Source organism: Triturus cristatus, chromosome 2_1 (genome assembly GCF_964204655.1).
Source record: "Triturus cristatus chromosome 2_1, aTriCri1.1, whole genome shotgun sequence".
Lineage (NCBI taxonomy): Eukaryota > Metazoa > Chordata > Amphibia > Caudata > Salamandridae > Triturus > Triturus cristatus.
In genome coordinates, this window is record NC_140581.1 from 871569974 (window position 1) to 871596923 (window position 26950).

Here is a 26950-nt window from a genome sequence, read left to right on the forward strand (position 1 = left end):
AAATAAAATGTATATTTATGCTCTTAAACTACTTACAGATACAATGAGAGAGGCCACCAAATGTATCATTTCATAGAAAGGAAAGCAGCTACTAAATTACTTAGGTTACACCTACAGCCAAGAAAGTGCAACATCATAAACTATGAACTGGAAATGTACTAAATATTATTCTAATGTATGCTATGGGAAGGCAACTATAAAAGATGATCTACACAGCACAACCACCTCCTTAAATGTAACAGAAAGAGAAGTAAGAGAAATATTGCAGGATGTAAGAGAGGCAAGCATTAGCTCCCAGGACCTCACAAGCAAAATCCGGAAAGATATACTACCTAGAGTCCCCAAACACATAACAGGGCAACTACCACCTATCCTGATTTTAAATCATTTAATTGCACAAACTCAAAAAGCCACAAGTGATATCACACCGGCTCCTAAAAGATGCCAAGACATACACATCCCTGAACATTTAACAATTACACTTAGGCCCTTGTTACGACCTTGGTGGACGGACCGCGAGGTAGCAGTGTTGGCAGTCTCGAGAATGCTGCCTAGCTGGTTGCTTCCCGATGACCACATTTGAAGTTTAATGCCACTCTGGCAGTGTGCCGGTAGCAGTCTTGGGGCGGCGATATTCTTTGGTTCACAGAGAGAGCTTGAAGACAATGCCACTGCACTTTTGTGCGTGCACTGTTGTCATGCACCATGTCGTGCATGGCACGCATTTCACACATGACAGTGCAGGCCTGGGGGGCACAACATGTGCCCCTAGCCACAATGCCCACTGGGCTAAAACGCCTGGGGTGCCTGTATGGTGCGCCTTCCCTGCCTTTCCGCTGACCTTTACATGACAAGGTCCCTGCCATGAAAAGGTCAGTGTAAAGGCAAATCGTAATCAGCACGGTGGTGCTGGCATCATCACAGCCTCCATGGCCCGCAACTTTCCCCACTGCCACCACTGCAGTATCCAAGATCCTGGCGGTGGTCTTGTGGTTGTCGGATGGCCATTCTAATATTTGGGTGGCCCGGCAGCCAAGAAGGTGGCAGTTGGACCACCATGCACAGTGCGGCAGTCTTCGAACTGCAGTATTCGTAATCAGGCCCATAATGAGGAACCTTTCCTTTTACATGACAACCTAAATAATGAGAAACAAATCCTAATATTCTCTACAGCAAACAACCTATTGAAATGTAGCCAGTGTCAAACCTGGATGATGGATGGGACATTCAAAATGTATCCCAAATCATTCACTCAAATATACACCATACATGTTGATTATCAAAACACAAATATCCCATTTGTAGATGCCCCACTATCAAATAAACAATGCAACACTTACTACGAGCTCTTAAACCATATAAAACATAAAACAAACAGCTCCTACCACCAAAAAAGAATCTTGGACTTCAAGCAAGACATGATTCGAACCATTCTAAAAATATACCCACACACAACCATACAAGACTGTTACTATCATTTCACATAAAGTATATGGAGACACCTCCAAATATTCACACTAACGGCCTAATTACGAGGTGACTCGAAAAGCCTCTGACCACAGGTCGGAGGCTTTCTGACTCACATCATGGGTATCACTTTAGCAGCCCATCGGCCAGTCGGAGGTCTCACAGTAATCCCAATGGATGTGGTTTCCGCTGTCGAGATTATGATGTCAGTTTCCGACAGGCTTTCCATGTCGGGCTTTCCTAGCAGGGCCCACTTCTCCCAGCGGCCTCCTGCCGCAGTACAAGCTCCCTTAGAGAAATGGGAGTATACAACTGCATCATGTGTGGTCGCATTGTAATGCTGCGGTTGGGACCAACGACCGGAGGTAGGTTGGGCCCGATTCCGCAACGGTGTCGGGTGAACGTGAGTCCATCCAACATCGTAAAAAGGCCCTAAATGTAAAATATTCCGTAAAAAGCCAATTTGCCTTTGAAATAAAAAAACATGATAGCTCTACTTATGTCCCAGAAACAGAGGGAGCCAACCACTGCAAAGTACTAATGGAAAGACCTTTCTACCAACAAAATGAAGACAAACTTACGGGCTTATTTCGAAGTCGGTAGTTGTGCTGCGACCGCTATCCCGATGGTTAGGAGACTGCCCGACAGCGGGGCTTGCATCAGCACTGCCGACACTGGGGATTGCGATGTCGACCACCACCCCGTCTGGATCAATAGATCCTGTCGGAGGCGTGGTCTGTCCCCCATCCCAGAAGGGTCCAACTGTCGGTAATATAATCTGGCCGTCGGACCGAAGGGCTGTCTATTGGTGGGATCGCCCCTGACGGTCCATCGGTGGCGGTCCCACCGACATCGAAATGAGGCCCTTAGATACTTAATTAACAATTTTGAAGATACTTGGGTTGGCATATTGCATCGCTACGGACACAGGTGTCAAACCAAATTCCAAATACCATGGTAAAATGTCTATGACACCACCTTAGCACAGGAAGCCAAAACAAACAACACTGTGGAAGGATGGCACAGTGCCTTCCAATCCACACTAGGTGAACTCAACCTACAGTATACAAATTTATGGAAGCATTACAAAAAGAGCAAAGCTACCAAGAACTACGAATGGAGTAATCTGTTAAGCAAAATGGCGTGAAACTTAGCATACAAACCATAAGAATGCACAATATGCTAACTTCATTATTAACAAAGAAGTAGATTACTTAAAAACCATAGCCAGAAACATATTATAAAATAAATGTTCACCTACCAAAGCCCTCAAAATCTATGAGAAACTCTAAACCAACATACCAAATCAATTTGTTTTTAAATCATAAATATCACCTTTTATTAGATCAGTCAAACGGTTATTTAAAATCTCACAGTTAAAAAAGACGGATATAATAAAAATATATATAAATTATTTTTTAAAGAATGTAACTATCACCATCCAAAATAGATAAAAACAAACTTAATCTGTCACATAAAATAACTAGAGCACATAATCCATACAATTTCTCGTAATAGTCACATAAACTTGACACAAACAATATATAATATCATATTTTCCACCCAAAATAAATGAAGAAATAAAACTTACTGTTCTGTAGCCGCAAATCTTTCGCTGTCTCTACGTAATAAAAATTTGTAGTCCACCAAAAATGAGTTAATTTAATCTAAAAAATGCAAAAATATAACAAATCCAATCGAAAATCCCTCGAAGCAATCCAAAGTATCTAGGTTCCATAAAAAACCCGAAAAAGTGTTTATTAAAAAGAAACACTCCAGAAAAACTGAAGAAAAGGAAATCAAAGTAAAAACCGGGGGGTATTATAAACTATAAACTCCAAATGCCCATAGAACGCCTTCGTAGACAAAGACCTGTACATTCAATTTTAAAAAAACATCTATAAAACACATTACATTCCCCAAAATACAAATTCATAACAGCTAATGTCCAAGATATAATTAACATCACACAGTTTAACATAGCATAGTGATACATTGCTAAAACAGCGTCCAAAATGCAAAACAACAACCTAATGAAAAACACTAACAGCAAAACATCTAAATATACAAAGAAATCTTCAACACTATAGCAACATTTTAAACCTCCCTCTTAAATCCCTTCCTAACCTCAAAACACTTAAAAAACCCTTATAAAGGGGCTAACTTGTTCCGCCAAACAGGAGCACCTTACCACAAGCTGGTTCCAGGAAAATAGACTAAAAATAAAACAAATAGACTGCAAACTAGAAGGGAGCAATTAAAAAAAAATACCCTCTAAATGAAACTATCCCCCATGATTAGGAAATATTGTAAAAATGTTGAATAAATGTTAAAAAATGTAAAACATTTTTAAATATGTAAACATTTCAGACAATTTGATATAAAAATATTTAAAAAGTTTAAAGTATAAAGAAAGTAATAGTATAAAATATATACCATTATTTAATATACTAACAAAACTTGTTAAAATAATGTTAAAAATATATATTAAAAAGGTTTAGAAATGTTACAAAATCTAAAAAAGTATTCAACATATAAAACATATCAGAAAATGTTATGAGAAGTATGAAAAATTGAAAAAGTATAAATTAAATAATAGTATAAAATATATAGAATTATTTAACATATAGCAATAAATCATATAAACATTCGAATCGGTCGAAATCAGGAAGTGTCGGCCGCCATTTTCTGTCTCTCGCACTGAGAAACAAAGGTGGGGAACATGAAACGGGGGCAACGAAGAGAGTTGCAGACCCCCTAGTGTTTGTCAGGGGGTCCAAGAAGGACCCAAAAGTACGAAAAATAAATTTAATAATTTAAAAAAAAAATCGCGGGGTACGCGTACGGTAAGCTTACGGCAAAAAAAAAAAAAAAAAAAAAAAAAGAAAAAACAATCACATTTATTAAATAAATTAAAGGACCCACAAGGGAGAAAAAAACAAATGTTAATGTCTAAAAAAAGGCGAGGCGCGCACGGCATGGACTGCGCACCGTGCGCGCAGGGTGTGCGCACAGTGAAAAACCAGAAAAAAAAATGAAAAATAAATACATAACTTAGCATTTAAAAAACCGTACAAATTCACTGAAAAAACCATAGGTTTCACACACGTTATAGTTAGGAATTATCATTTAAAAAACCTTGCAAATTCAATTAAAAAACCATAGGTTTCACACATGTTATAGGTAGCTTTACATTTCACGCGTAAAAAACCAATGAAATTCCACGTTATAGTTAGATCAGGTAACTATAACTTGCGCGACCGCAATCCACAATGTGTAATTTCAGATGTCATCATTGATGTCATGAGTGATGTCACTGACCATGTCATGAGTGATGTAATATGTGATGTCATCAGCAGTTTATTGTGGGCGCGCAAGTTATAGTTACCTGATCTAACTTTAACGTGGAATTTCATTGGTTTTTTACGAGTGAAATGTACAGCTAACTATAACATGTGTGAAACCTATTGTTTTTTAATTATATATATATATATATATATGTTTTGCAAAGTTAGGTAGTCCCGTTGAGCAGCACTCGATGAACAACCAAGATTACCAGCCTTCCTCATAGGTATGGACACTCCTCGTGCGGCTAGTACATTGCGCAGCCTGTCATCCGCCTGACGCGTTTCAATGAATATCTTTCTCAAAGGCATTGACAACCAGGAACGTGCTGCACTCACCCCCATGCCATAATTATACTATAGACACGCCCCTAATGGGGCTGCTTGAATAAGACAATGTCCAGTGCATTCTGGGGATTGTAGTGCTCTTTATTAAAAGCCAAATGAAAGCGCACTCATAACTGCGAAAAATAAAGCCCAACATGGGCTCCTGCCGACCTGGGTGTCCTTTTCCTGTATTGTTCCTCCGTATCGAGGTAGGTGTATCCAGACCTCACGGCCCCCTTGAGATCTTGGGGTGAGTGCAGCACGTTCCTGGTTATTAATGCCTTTGAGAAAGATATTCATCGAAACGCGTCAGGCGGATGACAGGCTGCGCAATGTACTAGCCGCACGAGGAGTGTCCATACTTATGAGGAAGGCTGGTAACCTTGGTTGTTCATCGAGTGCTGCTCAACGGGATTACCTAACTTTGCAAATATATATATATATATATAAAGTTGATGTTAAAAAAAATTATAAACAATGAAAAATAAGATTTGGAAATGTACAAAAAACGAATGTATATAAATATGATTTACCTAATTTTTTATTTTGAAAACATATTTGATTATTTTTACTTGAAGAATATGTGTTTCAAAATGTAAAACTATACAATAATTAAACATTATAAACAAATATTAATAGAAGAAGGTGTGACAAATCTTTATTATACAAAAATTGTGGAAGGTGTTGGAAACTAAAGGGGTGTCATTTAGTATTCCCACTCCACTCTAACCATATTGGGGGGAGGTGTTGGTCACTAAAGGGGTGACATTTACTATTCCCACTCCATTCTAAACCAATTTGGGGAAGGTCTTGAACACAAAAGGGTGACATTTACTATTCCCACTTCAAACTAACCATATTGTGGGGAAGGTGTTGGTCAATAAAGAGGTGATATTTACTGTACCCACTCCAATCTAAACCAATTTGGGGAAGGTGTTGGACACTAAAGGGGTGACATTTAATATTTCCACTCCAATCTTGGGGCCTCATTATGAGTTTGGCTGCCGTCCTGTAGGCCTGCCTTTGCCTCACCGACAGGAGGACCGTCAAGCTCGTAGTGCATCCACCTGCCAGATTACGAGTGAAATCCATGGTGGGCGGGCATGGCTGCGGTGGTCTCATGACGGTGGTCTGTTAGGCTCATAAGAGAGCCTAACATTAAGACCACCTCCATGAGAGTGACGACTGCACATTCCTGAGCAGACTGGCTTGCACCATTTTTCCAGACAGTGCAGGAATAGGAGTGCAATTCCAGGGGGCACAACATGTGCCCTCCTGCATGCACCCCCAGGGTCAGGAGTAGCAGTCGGCCCTATTAGGTTCTTGGCAGATGCGGTGATCCTGTGGCAGCCTAACCGCCACACTCAAAATACTGTGGGCCGGCCCGCAGTGGTGGAGTTGGTCAGACCGCCACCGCGAGTACGGTGGTCTTGTGGACTGCCGCACTCATAAGGAGGCCCTTAACCAGTTTGGGAGAGATGTTGGACACTAGAGGGGTCTCAGTTACTATCCCCCCTCCAGACGCTGTTGGTCAATAAGGGGATAGCCTTTACTATTGCCACTCCAACTTAAATCAATTTGGGGAAGTTGTTGGACACTAAATGGGTGACATTTACTATTCCCACTCCAATTTAACCATAATGGTGGAAGGTATTGGAGACTCAAGAGTTGAAATTTATATTACAAAACATTTTACATAACATTTCAAAGTACAATTTTTACATACACAATCAATACTATATATTCTCACATATTTTGTTATACATACATTTAACTAAAATAGTATCAAAAACACACTAATCTAAACTAAAAACCTTTATAAATATGTATTTATATTTTGAGTAAAATAAATATTATTTTAAATACTATTAGAAATTAATATATTGCTCCAAATATTTACTACCATTCATAAATTAAATTAAATTACAATAAATTCATAGAACAAAAGTAACAATTATAAATGTAAAAAAGTACGTACATTTTCTATTTAAAAAAATCTAAAATAAATTAAGTGAAAATTAAAATTCAATTTTCTATAAACAAAATTAAACATTTGTTTTTAATTTTAACATAAAATATTATACTTAACTTTTTAAAATGTTTTTCATATTTTTATATTACATTTTTTCTTATTAAAAAACTATTTAATCCCATTATTATATATCTTAATTAATATCAAATAAAAATACATTAACACTATTAACAGAATTGAATATATTTGAAAATTCTGAATCATTAATTAGCATATCTTTAAAATTATTACCTTACAATTAGATTTTTAAACATACATCTTTTGAAAATCTACCCACCCTTATCCCCCAAAAACCCAATATACTGCAACTAAAAACATATATTTAATAGTTGTTTTTTCACATGATTACGACTAAAAACCCAAATTAAAACAATTTCATGAGTAAAATATTATCTTACTAAAAACACAAAAAATAAACAGATACAATCAAACAAACTACACTACATTAAATACTGATTAACACTTACAAACAATATTAATACAATTATATTTTCTGCATCAATATTTTTTAGACCGATATTAAAAACAACACTAAAAACAAAATGTTTACCTTCGATATTCCTGTTCACAATATTTTTGATGTCCTGATATTCTTTACATAATATTTTTGTGTCAGAGTATTATTTTTCCGATATTATGTCCAAACACCCATCCCCACACCTCTTTGGTGAAGAGTCTGCAAACATGATGCAAACCCTTTTCCACGTGGCCCCACTCTGCAGGAGTGCTCAGAGCACGTTCTCCAATACTTAGATGTTGCTCTGTACCTGATGCTCAAGGCATCCATGACCGGGAGCAGCAATTTGGTAGTATTTTCAAAGGCAGGTGCATTCTGGTCAGAAGACTTCACTTGTTGAACTGGTTGGGCGGGGCACCCATAAACTTTTGATGATTAAGAGTGAAAGGCTGACACTGTGGTCTTGAGTTTTAGTAGATGGACATGCCGAGACTGTGTTTACTGTGTGCAGGGGCGGACTCACCTATAGGGCAATCTGGCAGTTCCAGTAGGGCTCATCTGATAGCTCTGTGGGACTATTTTTTGTCTGTTTTATGGTCTGGCGGGCCGGTTTTTGCTGTTGATGTTCCTGATATTACCACAGACATTGCCTGAAGCAAGCCCAGGTGGATGAAGTTTCCTATATCTGGGAAAACAAGCTTTTCAGATTCTCTTTACAACTTCAAACCACCCGAATTTGCAAACGTGGGTCACTTTTTTATCTACCTGATTTGCTAATAGGGGACACTTCTATTTCATGCTGGGGTCTATTTTGTGCCTCAGCCTAACCCTCATAGTTTAAAAAAGACATGCAAGTTCAAAGGGAGTGCACTACTGAACCCAGTGTGGAAGCGCCATCTTGGAAGCCAAAGCACAAAGAAACATCTTCGACCCACATGTCTATTTCAAAGCTATAATAGTGATCCACTGAGATGGGTGCCTTAAACATTAACTAGAAATCTACTTTGAACGAGACCATGATGGAGGGGGAGAGCCAATGTGGCCGTAATGCCCATCTTGGCAGGCCAGTACATGTCCTTGCACCAGTCTCTGCTGCACCTGATCTAGACATGCACATGGGTCCGAAAGTATTATCACAAGTCAATGAACTTCCTGAACCACTGATGGCAGACCTCTGGTGGGCATTGTGGATGGGTGCATTACCAATTATTTTGTAGCAGCGACCTAAACTGACTTCAGGTTGAAATGCTCCCTGTTTCACCACTACAAGGGAGAAGCTACATACAAAGAAGCAATTTAATCAAGGTATTTATAAATCAAATAAACTTTGATGTAGTGTCCTGTAATTTTTTCAATAAACAAACAAGAAATTCACGCATTTATTTGCCTATGTCCAGCAGTGTACTAACCCCTGATTTCAATGACCATCTTCTTTATCTTTTATAAAGGTCTTCAGATTTTGCTCAGGAATGATCTGTCTGATACTCTAGAGTAATTTAAGTTGACAGCGTGTGCTCCTAGCCTTAGCACTAATATAGATTGGAGGTGAAGGCGCTTATGTGAAAAAGAATCAACCACTTTGCATGGTTGTTGGTAGTAGGATTGTAGTACAGGATGCTAAATGAGTCAATTCACAAAGGCATTCTCCCAAGATCCACCTCCCAGACACCCTCAATGACTCCATCATTTGTATATTCAGTGGTGGCGGTTTTCCAAAGGTAACTGGGACCACTGTCACACACTGGAGCATCAGCTACCTGGAAGATCCTTAGCGTTCCCTGAAGCTTCCTTCTAGCATGTCCATGTAATTTTGCACATGCACTTGCAACAGCGTTAACCTTCACAGTCACTGACAGCATGACTTGTGCTTAACGAGAGATGGTGGTTGCAGGTGGGGCCCAATGGCACTCATTTTTTGGACACTGGCACTTATTTTTGTTCAACAGACCTTGCCCCAGAGCAAATGAGAGAAAAACATACGAGGAGAAAGAAAGAGGAGGGGAAAGATGGAAAAGAAACGTGACTAAGAGAGAAAGTAACAATGAGAAGAGCCTACAGGAGTGATATAAAGGGGCAGTGACAGTCTGGTGCTAGATTAAAGAGGCATGAGATGGAACCAAGACTACAAAGCCTTGGTATTTGGCACCTCGACCTTCAATAGCACAGGCTGCAGGCTTCTGAGCAAAACATTCAGCCTGGAGCTTATTCTATTACAAATTGAGCACTGAGCATGACCCCAGTATTTGTAGACTTTTCCCAAAACGCACTAACCGAGGCTTTTCTTACCTCTAGAGGAGGTCCTTCCACCATCTGGCCCATATTACCTGCAACTGACTACCACTTAACGTATTCTTATTATATTTGAGGGGGACCAGCAGTGCCTGATTGCGGTACCATGAGCTTCTGGTTGGTGTGCAGAAATCCTGCTCCGAAGTCAATAGTGGGATGACTTGATTGATGGCTTTCTAAATTGTGACCAATACTCAGTTTTTTGCACTGTTCACAATCAGAGGCCAGTGTAAGTTACAATGTGTTGGGCCGTTATGCTACCAGTGCTTAAGACTTGAAACTGCCATAATGGCAAAATATTTATTTGTGTGAGACTGCAAAGGACATTCTCTGGTTCCCATAAAAAAAGTAGCAGCAGTAGTACAGATTAGCTTCAATAATTGTACGGGCCAGGGTCCCCCTATTCTTCACGGAAAGGAACATTCAGAGTTTACCCAAGTACATCAATGTGGAAAGCACAAGTTCAAGGAAGGATGCTAACTTAATTTCCCATTGTAAATTGGTTGTGTAAAACCCTAGTGATCTGAACTTATTCGTTAAATTAGAACTTTTTTTAAATTAGGAATTTTGAAGAGAAAAGTATATTTTTCTTTACTTTATTCTTTAACCCTTTCCGTGCTCATGACGGAACCACTCCGTCATGAGCCACGGGTGCGCTGTGCTCATGACGGAGTGGTTCCGTCATGCTGCGGCCATTGGCGGCCGCTCCGCCCTTGCGGCGCTAATTCCCCGCCTGTGCGGGCGATTAGCGCAGTGGGCGGAGACGTGACGGAACCACTCCGTCATGAGCACAGCTCACCCGTGACTCGTGACGGAGTGGTTCCGTCACGAGCACAGCGCCACCGCAACTGCCCCCAAACACCCCCAGCGCCGCGGCGGAATTCCTGCCACGGCGAAGGGGTTAAAATAGTCCAACCCATGTAAGCTATTGAGTCCCGGATACTGGTTCTGGCTAAGTTTCGTGCTTTGGTAAGATGTCATCGTGTCCAATATAGGGACTGCTGAGAACAAAGGGTGGAACATTTGTTTTTATCTCCACCAGTTTGAGGTTTTTAATTTTTATTTATGAAAATTTGGTGTGTGGCAAATCAGTTATTCGACTTGTTATTGAGAGCTACATCACTTCCTTGCAATAAGCATACATATTACAGACACCTTAAAGATTCAATTTGGCCTCCACATGGAGGACATGATTCTATCTCCTCTCATGATAATGGGCAGCAGAAACTACTGGACAAGGGCCAGATGCAGTTTGCATTCTAATAGCTATAAATACACCGAATACATTGTGTATAAAGGTAACAAATGCATAAACAAACATAAATATATAGATAAGGACAGACAACATGAAGTGGTAATTGGTGTTGGGAGACTGGATTCCCTGTGTAGAATGTGATCACTGAGGAACAGAGAGAAAATAAAAGGGCTAAGAGAATAAATTGAATATGAGTCCTCTAGGAGTGTACATTGGTCTAATGGAGCAGAAAGGCAAACAAAAATGCTAGTCGAATATCAGGTACGATAGAAGATCATTACATAATAAAGGACCCAGGGCTTAATTGTGAGGGCTTGCAGGCTGCTCCAAAGGTACCACTACTGGGGCTTTGGAAAATCTGGGTAGGTGGAGATAATGGAGATTGCAAGTGGGTTCTTTAGGGTCCAATGAGTAATTGGCACTTCAGTGTTGCCAGAACTCAGTTACCCACAGAAGGACTTCATTGAGATGTTGCCGGCTAATACAAGAGTACAAAAAAGAGCATTTCCCAAGAAGGTTCTATTTTGTTCAGGTGAATGGAAGTATGAGGAGACACTGCGCATCACTGAGGATTCCAGTGAAGAAATCATTACATTTTAAGTGAAGGTGCGTTGGTAGCCATACATATGAATTATTTGCTTTACTAAACAAGCTTCAGATGGTTTGCTTTGACTTGCTGACAACTGACTTTCATGTTTCTAGAAAAAATAGTGTTCTTCTTACCCTCTTTGGTCCAAACAAATTGTGATAGAGAGTTCGGAAGCGTTTGCGAGTGTAATTGCATCGATAAGCTCCTCCCATCAAATACTCAATCACAAGGCCGATGTCAATTAAGCTGATCCTGTAATCTGGAGGTAGGTTTCCCTATCAAACAAATGCACAGATAAACAAACAAGCAAACACACATAAGACAAGGATACTCGTTAGTTCAGAGACTACTAGATATTTTCATTAACTAGTTTAGAGAAAGGAAATGGGAATGCTTGGAAAAGAATGAATGTAGTATGCTGGGTAAGTAATTCACCTTAAAATAGATCCAACCGAAACCTGGATATTCTCGCTTGGAAAGAAGACATAAGTAAATAAGAAAGTGTAACAAATTGTATTGATAACAGTGTTAGTAAATTTAAAAAAGACAGTTTGTTTTTACAGATGAAAGGAGGTTAGTATTGAAAGAGGGAAACCACTTGGAAAAGGATGATCTTTCATCTTTAAATAGTGCTCTACATTGTAAATATTCTTTCCATGGTCCCTGTGGCACATAGTTTCTGAGCCACTGTCTGCCTGACTTATTGAGGAGGAAAGATCAGTTTTTTACTTCTTTTGCTTATCGACTTTCAAAATCCACTTTCTCTGACGTATTTCACCTTAGTATCCACTCCAGAATTTCGTTCTACCACAATATTGAGGAAATAATATAATGAACCAATATATTATAAAGGTACGTTTATATAAGTCAGTGTAGGTTTACTTCAATTAACTCCAAATATATGTACCTTGATGATATCCATATCTTCAAGGTACAGAGATGTGGGGTTAAGAATAGTAAATCTAAACTTACCTATATGCACTTACCTTCTCAATATGTTGGTCCCCAATATTTTAGCCATGGTATTTTGGTAGCACAAGTTTTTTTGTCAATATTTCAACATAAATTTGTCTTTGATCCAAAAGTGGATTTTCATCCACTGGAACTTCCTCTTTAGTTTTTTTAAGCAATCACTCCATGGAAAGTGGTTGTTTGAGAAACTATTTTTAACAATGCCTCGCAAACAAAAAGAAATACTAGCCTGGAAACGCTAAAGTGACACGGTTGCTAAAGGACTCCTTTTGTTTAAAAATTAAGGGCATCTTTAAGATGTTTTTTCCTTACCTTTCTCTTCCCCTGAGTGTCTTCTGTCTTGCAAGATATGAGATTATTTTACCTTATGCACATATGTCACAAAATGGTTTGAGAAATCCATCTACCTTATTGTCAGAAAATATCATGTGAATGTTGTAAATTTAGACTGCAACGAACGCTAACCCCAAGTAGTTAGAAAGCTGTTAGGGCATTGACTTGACAGCTTTCAGTCACAAACAAGGCACACTTCAATTCAAACAAATTCCGACTGAAATTGTTGAGCATACAGTTATAACTGTCTTTCAGCTGTCGTGTTTTACAAGACTACGTACATGGTGAATACTATTGGGCCCATTCTTAAAACTATGTAATGCTCAAGGCACAATGTTTTATGAAATCTAGCCCATTACTTGGTATTAAGACACATGGTTTGTGGTTAGTTAGGAATGGTGTCATTGGCTAGCATTCAATATGTCTCACCACAATAGCACAATGTTTTCCCCTAAAAATGTGGTATGGCCACAAGTACAAAAAAGAAAATGTTAAATGTGGCCAATTTGACCACCGAAAATACTGGACCTTGGTCTTTATAAATTGCTGGCTATGAGAGAGGATAGTAACTCTTTTAATGCACAGCACACAACAACAAACTCCTTTTAGAGCTCTGCTTGCTCAGTTCCTGGTCCACTGTTTCGCAGTTTCTAGAATTCAAATAAAGGGCCTCATTATGATGGTGGTGGGATCACCACCCCCAGGCCATTGGTGGCAGTCTCACCACCATCAGACCATGCAACACCGACCGCCGCAATAGGATGGCAGGCGGAAGGTCGTCGGGCGGAGAGGCCACCCGTCACTAATCCGACGGGCTGCATTAGGATGGCGGGCAGATGGTTGGAGGGTGGAGAGACCATCCTACACTAATCCGACAGGCTCAAGAAGCTCGTCCGACGGACTGTAATCCCTACAATGGTGGCGGTGCCTGCTCAGGCACCGCCATAGGGATTACAATGTCAGGTTCTGCCAGCCATTTCATGGTGGTTAACCCGCATGAAAAGGCAGGCAGAAAATGACTTGGGGGCCCATAGTGGGCCAACCTTTCCTCCTGGACCTCTGCCATGGGTCCTGGGGAGCACCTATGGTCCCCCTAAACATCCCTGCTCATGTGGCAGGCACTGCATGTTGCCTGCCAAATACTGCTGGGAAGTTTGAAATGTGTTTTTTTGTATTGCGGCGTGTGCTGCAGCCTGCAGCACATGCTGCAATACAAACGATACACCTTGTTACTGCCATGAAGGCGGTCGCATCCTAATACCAATGGCGGGACTGCCGACAGCTAGTCGGGCGGTCCCGTTCCTGACAGGATGGCGGTCGGATGAAAGTCCAACCACCCATCGTAATGAGGCCCAAAGTTCCTTCTTGAACCTGTTTTAAATAGAGCGTTGAATGTTTTACCATTGTATGGTATGTATTGGAGCTCAGTCGATTAGTGTTATTGTAGTATAATACTACATCAAAGAAGGGGATTTTCTGTCCTAGGCAAAGCAACCATTTGTGCCTTCTACCCTACAGGTGTGGTGGACATTTGATCGCTGCACAGTAATTTTATCTCTCCACTGGCAATGTTGCACTAACCTTGATCTTGCCTAGAACTGGCCTCAAGGCAAGAAACATTAGTTTCTTCTGAATATTTAATTCATCTCAAAAGATCTCACTGTCAGTAATTTATGTTGAGTAGCTGCTTGGACTCAGGAATACAGCATATTCTGCCACTGTAGAAGTGGCAATGACAGTTGTTGACCATTCAATGTATATTTGAAAACAATGCCTCTATCCTTCAATTTCCAAAATATGGAGGTCATTAGGATGGCTCGTATTTGGGACCGCCCGCCTATATGGAAGTGGTCCCACAGAGCAAATTAGGATGTGACTGCCACTGTGGCGGTCGCATTGCCCATATTTTGTATTGCGGCGGGTTCTGCGCTCTGCAGCTGCCACCGCAAGACAAAACAGACACTCCACACATATCCCTGCACTACATGGCAGGCACCATTCGGTGCCTACCACATGCTGTACACTGTAGGGATATGTAGGGAGGGCTTTTACACAAGGTTAGGGATCCCGAATGTGAACCCTAGGAGGGTAGCGAGGTCCTCAATGAAGAGGATTAAAGGGATACGTCCTCCCTGACATATACTCAAAAACACAAAAGTGTCCCCTCTGGAATCTGGATGGCTCCTTTGGAAACAGTGAAGAAATGGGGGGTGGGAAGGGAAAGTGACCCTTTTCTTAATACAACCCTCACTCACTCTAGTAGTGACATGCTTCATCATCGGGTTCACCCCAACTCCTAAAGTTCGGGTGGGATCGACCATATGCCAGTTATGAAGAACCACATGTACTGCAACATCCTCCCATTGAAAATAATTGAGGCAGGGTCTTAAATTGAATCCTAAATGAAATTAGGTTAATTTGATTTAATTTATTTAGGCTTAAAAAAAAAGAAAAAGAATAGCTAGCTAGCTATCTATCTATCTATCTATCTATCTATCTATCTATCTATCTATCTATCTATCTATCTATCTATCTATCTATCTATATATATATCACTGAAAAAACCATAGGTTTCACACACGTTATAGTTAGGAATTAGCATTTAAAAAACCTTGCAAATTCACTGAAAAAACCATAGGTTTCACACATGTTATAGTTAGCTGGACATTTTACTCATAAAAAACCAATTAAATTCCCACGTTATAGTTAGTGCAGGCAACTATAACTCACGCGACCGCAATCCTCTGCTGATGCTAATACTGTATTTAGACACTTATTTGTCTTCTTCCATTAAATTTTAGCTATACATATATTACAAATATTTTTTTTTCATAAAGACACATATGTCATCAGCAGAGGATTGCGGTCGCGTGAGTTATAGTTGCCTGCACTAACTATAACGGGGGAATTTCATTGGTTTTTTATGAGTAAAATGTCCAGCTAACTATAACATGTGTGAAACCTATGGTTTTTTCAGTGAATTTGCAAGGTTTTTTAAATGCTAATTCCTAACTATAACGTGTGTGAAACCTATGGTTTTTTCAGTGAATTTGTATGGTTTTTTAAATGCTGAGTTACTTTACGCCGTTCGTGGCGTGCGCGCCCACTTAACGCAGTTCGTTCCGTGCGCGCCCACTTTACGCAGTTAGTGCCGTGCACGCACGGCGGGAACGCGGTGCGCTACGCGCACCGCGTGCCCACGTTACGCTGGATGGGCCATGTACGCACGATGCGCTTCGCGCACCGTCCGCACACGTAGGACATATTATGCGCTTCGTTGTGAAAGGTAAACTATTAAATGTTCCATTATTTTATATGGCATGCACAAAAGGAGCCCTTCGGGCACCTTTTGCACACGGGGGGGGAAAATGTAGATAATTTTTTTTTTTTATTAATTTTTACCGTACGCGTACGGTACGGTACGCGTAATCGCCGTTTTTTCGAAAAAATATAAAATTGAATTTTTTATCTTGGGGGTTCTTTTGGGACACCTTAATCAAGGCTAGGTGGTTAGGAGCTGTCTAACCTGCCCCTTTACATGTTTTCAACCTTTGTTTTTCCTCCCCCCCTCAGAGTGCGAGAGAGAAAATGGCGGCCGCCGCTTCCTGGTTTCGACCGATTCGAATGTTTACTAAGATCTAACAGCCAATCAGAATCGCGCTCGCGCACGGCACCGTACGCGTACAGTAAGCTTACCGTAAGCGCACGGTAAGCGCACCGTAAGCTGCCACAGATATATATATTGATTTAAATGCTATTTTCTCAGGAACTACTGAACAGATTTACACCAGACCTACAAAAGGCACTTCCTTGACCTGTAGACTACCTCTCTGCCAAATTTCAAGTAACTCTGTTCAGCCGTTCGGGCTGTAGCTGTGTCTAAAGGTCCTATGGAAAAATACATGGGAAAAACGCGTTTTGGGACCCCCCTTTTTTCTCAGCCCCCGCTTGACGAATCCCCCCGAGACTTTCAGGATAGAAGCGGAGCGTAGAGCCCCATTCGTTTTGAAAATTTCGCGAGGATTCGTCGACCGGCGCCAAAGTTATTCCAAATATAATGTTGCGGTTTTCCTATGGAAACAGGGTCCTAACTATAACTACCTACTGGCGACCGCCAGTAGGTAATATATATATATATATACATATAGATATATATATATATATATATATATATATATATATATATCAATCAACAAAATGCACTGAGCAATGAGAAGGCACTCGACGGTGCTCTGCCCTCCGGCTCTGTACTCCAGCTTGCCTTCCCGCTCCACCATTCATATGTTGTGCCGACGCGTTTCAAGGTCAAAACCTCTTCTTCTTGGGCTGCACACATAACACTTGAAGATCGCATTACTTCTATTTCCGTCTCATTTTATTACAAGCCCCCCAGTGGGCGTATGCTAAATGCAACGTCACGCTGATGTTAGCTGGGACTCGAAGTCCGTAATGCATTACATTACATTGCCAGGGCTGTCCTGAAGTGCCTCAATCCCATACAGTTCCAAGAACTTGAACAACCGCTGCAACTCGAGGAACTGCAGGCAGCTATACACTAGATGGCCCACAATAAAGTCCCAGGTACACATGGGTTTCCAATAGAATATTACACAACATTTAGGGTCACCCTCGCTCCCAAGTTGCTTGTGGTGTATCAGCAGGCGCACCAGCAAAGCAGACTCCGTAACTCCTTTAGTAAAGCCCTTATAGTGGTACAATCCAAGACTGGCTGAGATGCCTTAGAAGTGAGATCTTATCGCCCTCTGTCGATGCTCAACATCGACTATAAAATACTGAGTAAAGTGCTCGCAAACTGCTTGCTCTCGATGCTTCAGGTGCTGGTCCATCCTGACCAGTGTGAGTTCCTTCCTCATAGGGTCACCTCATATAACACAGACCGATTGTGCCACGCCATGTGCGCAGCTGAGTGGTCTGCGAAGCTCCCAGTAGTGGACTCCCTGGACGTTGAAAAAGCATTCAACACCATTGGATGGTCGGGCTTTTTGACGCCCCTACCATTATCACCTATGGGCCTGCATAGCAAAACTGTTAATCTTTCTGCTCCTCTACTTCTTCGCAGCAGTGCCAGTGGCCCCACCGTGGTTTTTCCATGGACTTACGGAGGTTACTCTGACCTATATATGGAGCAGAGCGCCAAGCGAGTGTCCATTCGTATACTCCAGCACCCACTCATAAAGAGTGGCCTGGAGACCAGACCTTGAGCTCTACTTTGCTGTGGCACAGCTGCAGTGACCTTTGCATTGGCTGACAGGAGATGTAATGGGTGAAGGCAGGTTAATCAGGAAGAAACTAGATGGACTGGGAGTACTGGGATGGCTGCCACTGCCTGGTGGCCCGACAAGGGGTTTGAGTAAACTAGCATGTGCCGCAAAGCTGTGCTGGAACACATTCTTTCAACCATCTTGTGGTATGCCACGCTACGCCCCACAACTGCCGCTTTGGGGCATGCCTAAGATAAAATCTCTGCTGGAGATGTATAACCAGGTGCCTTGGTGGCAGCCTGGTGTGACCTGCTTTGGGGATCGATACAGTGATGGAGACTTGCACTCCTTTCAGGATCTGCAAGTTAGCAATGGCCTAGAAGATGGTCAATCCTTAGCCTATAATGCCCTCGTCCTGGCAATCAGAAACAACTGGGCAGTGGGTCAAGAGGCCCCTGTCCTACATCATTGGTTGCAATGTAAACTGACCCACGGTCTAAGGCGCATGGCAATTATGGTGTTATATAGCTGCGGACCTTGCATTGCTTGGTAAACCCCATGGGATACGTGTTTGGGAGCGGTTCTGACCTCTATACAGTGGGAGTTTGTGGTAGAACAGGTAAAGCGAGTGTCCCGCAATGCTCGCCTGAAGCTTACCCAGTTCGATTACTTACATCACACTTACCTAACACCACACTGCCTCCATAAGATGTTCCCCGGAGCGGCCCAGTGAGTCCCAGATACGGGTATAATGATGCAACCTGCCTTCACATGGTGTGGCAATGTGCCCCTCTGGCACAGGTTTGGGTGCAAGTTATGGCCCACATCTCTGCAATAGTGGATTTATAACTGCCTGCTGATCCTCTGCTCTGTCTGCAGGGTGTCACCAAGTGCACAGACCGCACCAAACATGACCTGAAATTGGCTGAGCTATCTCTGATCCTCTTCAAGCACCTAATAGCTATGTCATGGAAGGCAGCTCACCCACCCTGGATTGACTGCTGGATTCAGGTAGTGCTTTGATTGGCCACTGCCGAAGCTGACGTCATGGCACATGACTCAGATGCACGGGGGGGGCGCCACCCTATGGGACACCTATGTGCTTAAGCTGGAAGACAAAGTAGATGCCACCACATGATCATTGGCAGTAGCTGTGTCACTCCTGGGCATTTGTTGATCATGGGTTGTTACTGGTCTATTATCCCAGAGCAGCCCTGATGTGAGATCTTACTACCCCTGCGCACAGGATGGCACACCCCCCTTAGACGCTCTGATGTCAGACAGGCAGAGAGTGTACACTCATTAGCAGCCATATAAAGCTGCCCTTGACACTACCCCCATGTGTCTTTTATTTCTGTTATCATACAGATGGTACCTCTGAATTCACACTGCAGCCCCCCCCCCCAACTTCCCAGATTGTGGACACACGTTTTTGAGTGTATTATAGTGGATTACTATTATAAGAACAGATATGTATGTATGGTATTATCTTGGGGATTGTATAGATATAACCCACCTCCCTTGCAGGGAAGCTGAAGCTGAACTGGGAACATTTGATCTACTTATAATATATATAACAGGGTTTTTTCCCCAAGTCACCAGGTGTCCTGAAGTAATGTTATTGTGTTATCGATATTGCCCCAAAGGTTAATATGATTACTGCTATATGTCAGGATATTGATCATAGCTGTACCAATTTGAAAATGTCACTAAATAAATATTAAAAATACTAAACAAATATGTAGTTACTACAGCTTTACACACATTTTTTATTTGCTGTTTTTTCTTTTTAAATGCACATTTGGCTTTTCTTTCCAGCCTTGCTGACACATTGCATAGCACATTTTGATGGTGGTGTTGCATTTTGAGCAATCACGACCTAATTAAGGGCTGTCTATACCATCTTCAAAGGTTTCCTCTTGTAGCCTGCACTTGGCATGCTCTCTATATTTACAGAACATTGATCACATGCAGGAAATCTTGGAGTGAAAAAAAGCAATCTTAGAAACGGATGAATAGTGGATGCTTCTAAGAATAGAGAGGAAGGCGTTCGTTAATTAGCACGAGAACTGAAATGGCTTTGAAATCTTCTCTGATCACAGTAGAGTTTGCGATTTCAGACAAAATGTGAAACGTCTCAAAGTTTACAAACTGAAAAGCTTAAAAAAGCATTATTCGGTGTGTTTGTAGAATATTCAGTATTTCTGGGAATGGCAATTCCCCGGTAAATACTTATCTGCGGTACTCTTTGCACATTGATTTCCATTGGTGACTGAAACATGGTTCTGTTTGCCGAATATATGACTTTATGACTTACAAGTGATCCATACATGGATGCATTTGTCAAAGGCGGTATTTCTGATTGCTGTACATCTGCAGCTCTTACAATTTTTTATACCATACCGTTTAAACATAAACGAGTCATGTGCACAAAAGACAAGTACGACTGCAAACCTTTGGACACACTTGGGTGAAATTAACCTTTTTGTCTTTTGAAAACGTCTCTTTTATGACGCCAATAAGATGTATAATTTGTGAATTACATCAGTTGTGCTGAACTTTAGTGTCGGGCAATTTAATCAAGTGTGATTCTCGATTAGCGTTCTTGAGGAAAAACACAGGTTCTTAACCCAAAGTTGAACGGGCATGATTGAAAATGTCCACTAGATGGAGTTATATGTTCATACACAAGCACAGCTAACTTATGGGCGAACAGTATTACATGGTTGTGGGGATAAGTGTCTCAAGACAAAAAGTCGATAGTGTTGCTGCACGCTGCAGGCAACCTGTGTGTAGTAAAAGTAACAGTCAATGACATAAAAATAGCATTTAAAATATAACACAATGTGATTCGCAAAGGCAACTGTATTTTCATTGATTGCATAGAAAGCCAAGCCTCAAGGGGCAAGAACTCCATCTGGGTCTGATCTCAGACAGCTGAACATCTCTTTGACTCACATGACTTGTGCAGTGGGATGCTGTTAATATGCTCAAATTGTGTGTTCTATGAAGTAATGTATATGGGGTAATATACTATTACAACGCATCCATGAAACGAGAGACACATTTACTATAACACATTTATCACTACAATGAGGTAAGATTCAACCATTACATTTACAATTTAAAGGACTAAAGGTCGGTAAGTAGTGGGTGGTCTATAGGGGTAGTGTTCAGAATTTGGTAGCTTATAGGGGTAGTAAGGAGTTTTTAGTGCTCAAAATAGATAGCGGTCTGGAGTAGTAAGAGGTTTTTCGGTTTCCGGGATGGGTAATGGTAAGGAGTAGTAAGGTGTTTTTAGGGTTCAGAGATCAGTAGTGTATTGGGGTAGTGGGGAGCTTTCAGGATTCAGGAATGGGTAGCGTCAAGGGGCAGTAATGGGTTTTCAGGGATCAGGGATGGCTAATCGTAAGGGGCCGTAAGGTGTTTTTAGGGGTCAGGAATGTATAGTGTTTAGAGATAGCATCGAGTTTCTAGGGTTCAGGAATGTGCAATGCATAGGGATAGTCGAGAGGTTTTAGGAAACAGAGGTGAGTAGTGGCAAAGGGTAGTAAGGATTTTTAGCGTCCAGGGATGGGTAGTGTGTAGGGATAGTTACTTTTAGGGCTCAGGGATTGATGTTTCTAAATGGCAATATGGAGTTTTAGAGTTCAGTAATGCAAAGTGAATGGGATCGTAAGGGGTTTTAGGGTTCAGGGATTTGTAGTGCAAGGGGTAATAATGAGTTTTCGGGTTCAAGGATGGGTAGTGTCAGAGGTGGGATTGTAAGGGATCTTTTAGGGTTCAGGGATGGGTAGTGAATATGAGTAGTTAGGAGTTTTTAGGGTTCAGCTTGCCAACATCATGATACATGTGAATGTTTGTGCATGGATGTGTTGTGACAAACCGGTGACCATTATGGTTATTAGGGCGAGCCTCAACAGCACTTGCACTGTCAGAATGATCTGTTGTATCTCTTCTGTGGGCTTTGGCACACCTACTGATTACCATTGGTTCTTTCTTGTGCCATTCTGAAATGCTGGCTTTCTATTGGTCCATTTCTCTCAATATTCCCTCCTTTGGGTGCTTGTTTCAGCTGAGGCGATTTCACAAAGTAATTGTTTTCGTTGGCCACCCTTCCTCCTCGCACAGCATGTGCGATGGCCCCTCCTCCAGTCTGGACATTGAATCCCTTCAGAGCAACACATGGAATGTGAGTTTAGCCCATGATAAATGTGTGGATGTGCATGGAAGCCCTGCATTGAATGAAAATATGAGGTAGACTTTTACGCGCTTTATGTTGCATTAATTTACTGAAATGACTTTGTTATTGCTGTATAATAGCCATCGCAACATGTTCTTCGTGTCCATTTAAAGCCCCGCCTCCTCCCGCTGCTCATTTGTTTCCATTTTTAAGTCACTTTGTAAAGACTTCCTAATTTATTACTTGGTTGGTATGCTGAAGCCCCCTGAGTGCTTTTTAAGTAAAGAATCTTCTGATTGCAAGCACATACAGCTAAAAAAAGGGGCTTAATGGGAGCAAGAAATATCCAGCAAAGGTGAGGCAACTGAGAGCATGAAATATTTGTGCGAGACCAGTGGTCGAAGCAACATATTGAATGCAAGTTTAGCCCATGAAAAATGTGTGGATGTGCACGAAAGCCCTGCATTGAATGAAAATGTGAGGTCGACTCATATGTGCTTTATGTTGCAGTTATGTACTAAAATTAATTTCTCATTGCTGTATAATTGCCATCGCAACACGTTCTTCACATCCCGTTAAAGCCCCGCCTCCCCCGCTCCTCGTTTGTTTCTGTTTTTAAGTCCCTTTGTAAAGATTCTATAATTTATTGCTAGGTTACTAATCTGAAGCCCCATTAGATCTTTTTGAGTTAAGATGCTCCTAATTGCACCACGCACATAGAGCTAAATAAAACAAGCATTGGCACAGCCAATAGCTCTCGCCTTTGGGACCTTATGTGTTTAGCCAGAATGTTTGGCTATGTTGTAGAGCATTGTGGCTGCTGTGCATTATGTTTATGTTGAAAAGTTATAATAAAAAGTGTTAAGCATTTTTGTTGCCTTTATACAAATGAAGATGACATTATATACAACTGAAAAACCTGATTAAAAAAAGATTTTAGCATAAAACATGTCTTCTAGTTTTTTTGTACTTGCACTGCTGGTAACTTCTTCCTGCCTGTTCTCATGCTTGTTTGTTATAATTTTTTTTTGTTATGGGGGAGCGGGACATAAATAACGGTGCTTGAAATGGAAAAATAGGAGTGCAGGTAACCTATATCAGAATACCTACCTGCAGTGGCGGCTCGCATAGGGCGTGCTGCGAGGCAGTGAGGCGGGGCGGTGGGGTAGTAAACTCGGAAATACCACGGAACGGAGGAAAGTAATTATTAAGTTCCTCCGTTCCATCGTGTGTCTGAGTTTACTACTCCCCTCCCTGCACCTCCCCCGCCCCACCCACCACCCCGCAGCACGCCCTATGCAAGCTGCCACTGACTACTTGCTTCTGAGAAGTGTCGGAACTCTCCAATTAAAAGTATTGGTCCTCTGTTGAGAATGGCCAGTACTGTCCCTCTCAAAATAAAGAAGTGCAGGTACTCAGTACCTGACAGTACTGGCCTATTTAAAGCACTACATTGTGGACAGGGCGGGGAGCTCGCAATGCCGCTCAGAACGCCAGCCGGCTGCGTCCCAATCCATCATGGATGCTAAAGCCCAACCGCACAGAATATTTCACCTCTGTATGAAATGTGCGCGTTCCTGCTTGTGAGAAGTTGGCCTGGCATATGCTGGTCATCAGTTATAGTGGCCACCTTGCACCAGTCCAATTCGACTCTTATGGTAGATAGGTTTAAGACAACCTTTTAAAGAAAGCTATCCTAGTGGTAGCTGTGGAGAGCAGCCTTCAGGCTAAGTCTCAGAGGAATGTAAACCAGCTTGTTTTACCTTATAATCTCTTGAATTACCAAATATATATATGTATTTATTACTAGATACACTCTACTAATCTCTTTATGAGATTAGAAGTCAGGAACATATGCAAATATCAACGTTACACAATAAGTTGAGCACAAATATGGCTGGGGCCCTAGGGGCGTACCAGACCATATACTAAAAAAGAGGTTTAGGAAAGTCGACTTGCAAGGCGACAAGGCCTAGGGCCTGTGGAATCGCTGGGGCTTCACTAATCCACCCAAGGCAGGTAAGTAAAGGACCCACGGGAGACGCGTGCAGTGTGAGAACACAGCCGCAGGTTCCCTATTGATTTTGCGGTTGGAATTTTAACGTTTTAGGGTACTTCTAGAGAGTCTACAATCAACAAGCTACTTACAAGGTAAATAGTTCGAGGGCCAACACCCACAGGAGCACCGGAGTGCACGGGTTACCTCACCCAGGGAAGCTGGGTGCATAGGTGTCTTTTGGTGTCGGGTCGCGTCGTCGTTTTCTATGGAAGCCGAAGAAGTTTTGCTTCTTGTGAAGACTGGAGAAGTGGCTGTTGGAATCCAAGGCTGGATTCAAGATGAAGAAGACCTGAAAGCAGAAGGGACAGTGTTCACAGTCACTTGCCAGTGACCCGGGCCAGGAAGATGGATGCCCACGATAGTTGGGTGATTTCAGGTGATCAAGGGTGTTTTGACTCTTCAGCCACGAGGTCCAGGAGGCATCGATGACAACCAGGAGCTGGATTCGGAGTGTACCACAAAGTCTGCAGCTTACTAAGGTGTCAGCAACCGGATTGGAGACAACAAGCCTTGGCAACAGCAAGTCTTGTGGAAATTGAAGAAAGTGAGCGGTGCAGACCAGCAAGGTCTGAGGGACTCACCCAGCAAGGGTAAGTCAGGGCAGGCCTGGAGCAACCAGGGGAGCCCTTTGGTTTGATAAGAAAGTCTTCAGGGGACCCACAAGCCAGCCAGCAAGGGATCGCGAAGATGCCTTGTGAGGAATCGCTTCACAGAGCCCACAGTCACTCGGGACGAGGTAGGCCTCTGATTTTCAAGGAAAATCTTGCTGTAAGCTTGGACCACATGTGGTCCAATGCACAAGTTTGTAGAACGTCGTGAAGGGGTTGCACTCGACAATAGTGCACTGTACTCGGGTACTGCTGTTCCTCATCACTCGTGGGGTTCACTCACCTCAGCTCTGCTGGGGACTCACAATGGCCATCGAGAAGTCAGGAAATCCACTTCTGGGGCTGCAGGGACTTTGGACTCTGGCGGGAGCGGGAAAGTGTGCGACCATTGATTTAAGTTTTTGGTGCCTGCCAAGCAGGGGAGTCACTCCTTGACTCCAGGGGAGATTCTTCAGTCTTCCAAAGGTAGTGGAACATCGAAGGGCCAGGATTCTTCTTGTAGAGCATCATCCAGGGATATCTGATTTGCAATGGCAAGGTTTCCCTAACTTAAACCAAAAGAAAGGGAGGGACTAGCTCTATGACCACTCCTCTGGGAGGGTCAGGGGAGTGGGTGGTTACACCCACTTCCCTTTGTCTAGTTTCCAGATTTGCCAAAGCAGGGGCAGGTAGCCTCTGAACCGGTTTGAGCTGGCATATGCACAGAGGAGCCTACTGCTCCCCCAGTGCAGGACTTCAAAGCACTCTAGGAGTGCACCCACCCAGCCCCAATACACTAAATCCTGTCTGGAAGGTGGTGACACCTCCCTGTGACAGGATGCCTATTGTGGGCCTCCTCCACTGCGAGTTTCAGTCAGCAGCAGGAGGGCAGCCCAGTGTCTGTGCTGATGGCATCCATTTTGTGATGCCAGGGCTCTTTCAGATTTCTACTGTGTTTCCACAGTAGGTACATGTCGTCCCCTCTAGAAGGGTGGGATCATACTCCCACACCAGTTAATGGTGTGGGGGTTCCAAGTTGTTTGACACCAAACACGACATGTTTTGATGCAGTCATTCCAAAGTTAGAATTTACCACTAGGTTATAATGCACTTAAGAGTATATGGTTTAACTGCATTCACAAACAGTCACAGAGAATAGACTCTGCCAGCTGCAGAGGGGCCCTGCTCATGCAGAGGCACCCCCTCACATTGTAAACCAAGCACCCTGCCCTCAGGATTGATAGGGCTTGCCTTAGGGGTCTACAGCCAGACTATAGCCAGAAACCAGTGTTAACATCAGAAAAAAAGTGGGGGCAACATAAGTGCAGATCCTACTCTCCTACACCGCTGCTGACATCGTTTATTGGCGGTAACAGTATAAAAGAATTCATAAATTACTGGGTCCTAAACGTTAATGGGACTGTGATCGGACTGGATTTTTACAATTTCAGAAGTGCAACCACGCCCAGTGCAATAATATAATAAACCATTAGTTGATTGCCTGCTCTGTTGTATCAGTCGCGTTGCAAGGATGTGATGGGCCCCATTCTAATAAGGAAACTGGACCCCCATCCGCTGACTTAACAGTAAAAAAAAACACATCTATTATTGGCGGTGCAGTGGGGCCCGGTGCCACTGCACCTCCTGCATTGCTGATGATTACGCCTCTGTTGTATGTGGTCCGACTATTGGCGAAGGCAGTGAATCTGTTGTAGAGGGGCCGCATTGAGCGCAGAAGCCCAAGGACTGATAGCAGCAAAGCATTGTAGGTGGTAAAAACACAAAAAATGCGTGTGGCGTGTTGAATTTGCATGTTTTATTCTTCTCTGAATCA

The 26950-nt window shown here is 42.3% G+C and overlaps 1 protein-coding gene across 1 annotated transcript in view; it reads right to left on the bottom strand.

Annotated features, from left to right (window-relative positions):
* TRPM3 (transient receptor potential cation channel subfamily M member 3) overlaps positions 1-26950 on the bottom strand; it is a 1363437-nt gene that overhangs the window by 241561 nt on the left and 1094926 nt on the right. The window contains exon 13 of the mRNA XM_085633017.1: positions 11895-12035. Coding sequence (XP_085489143.1) covers positions 11895-12035 — 141 coding nt within the window. The remainder of the gene's footprint in view (positions 1-11894; positions 12036-26950) is intronic.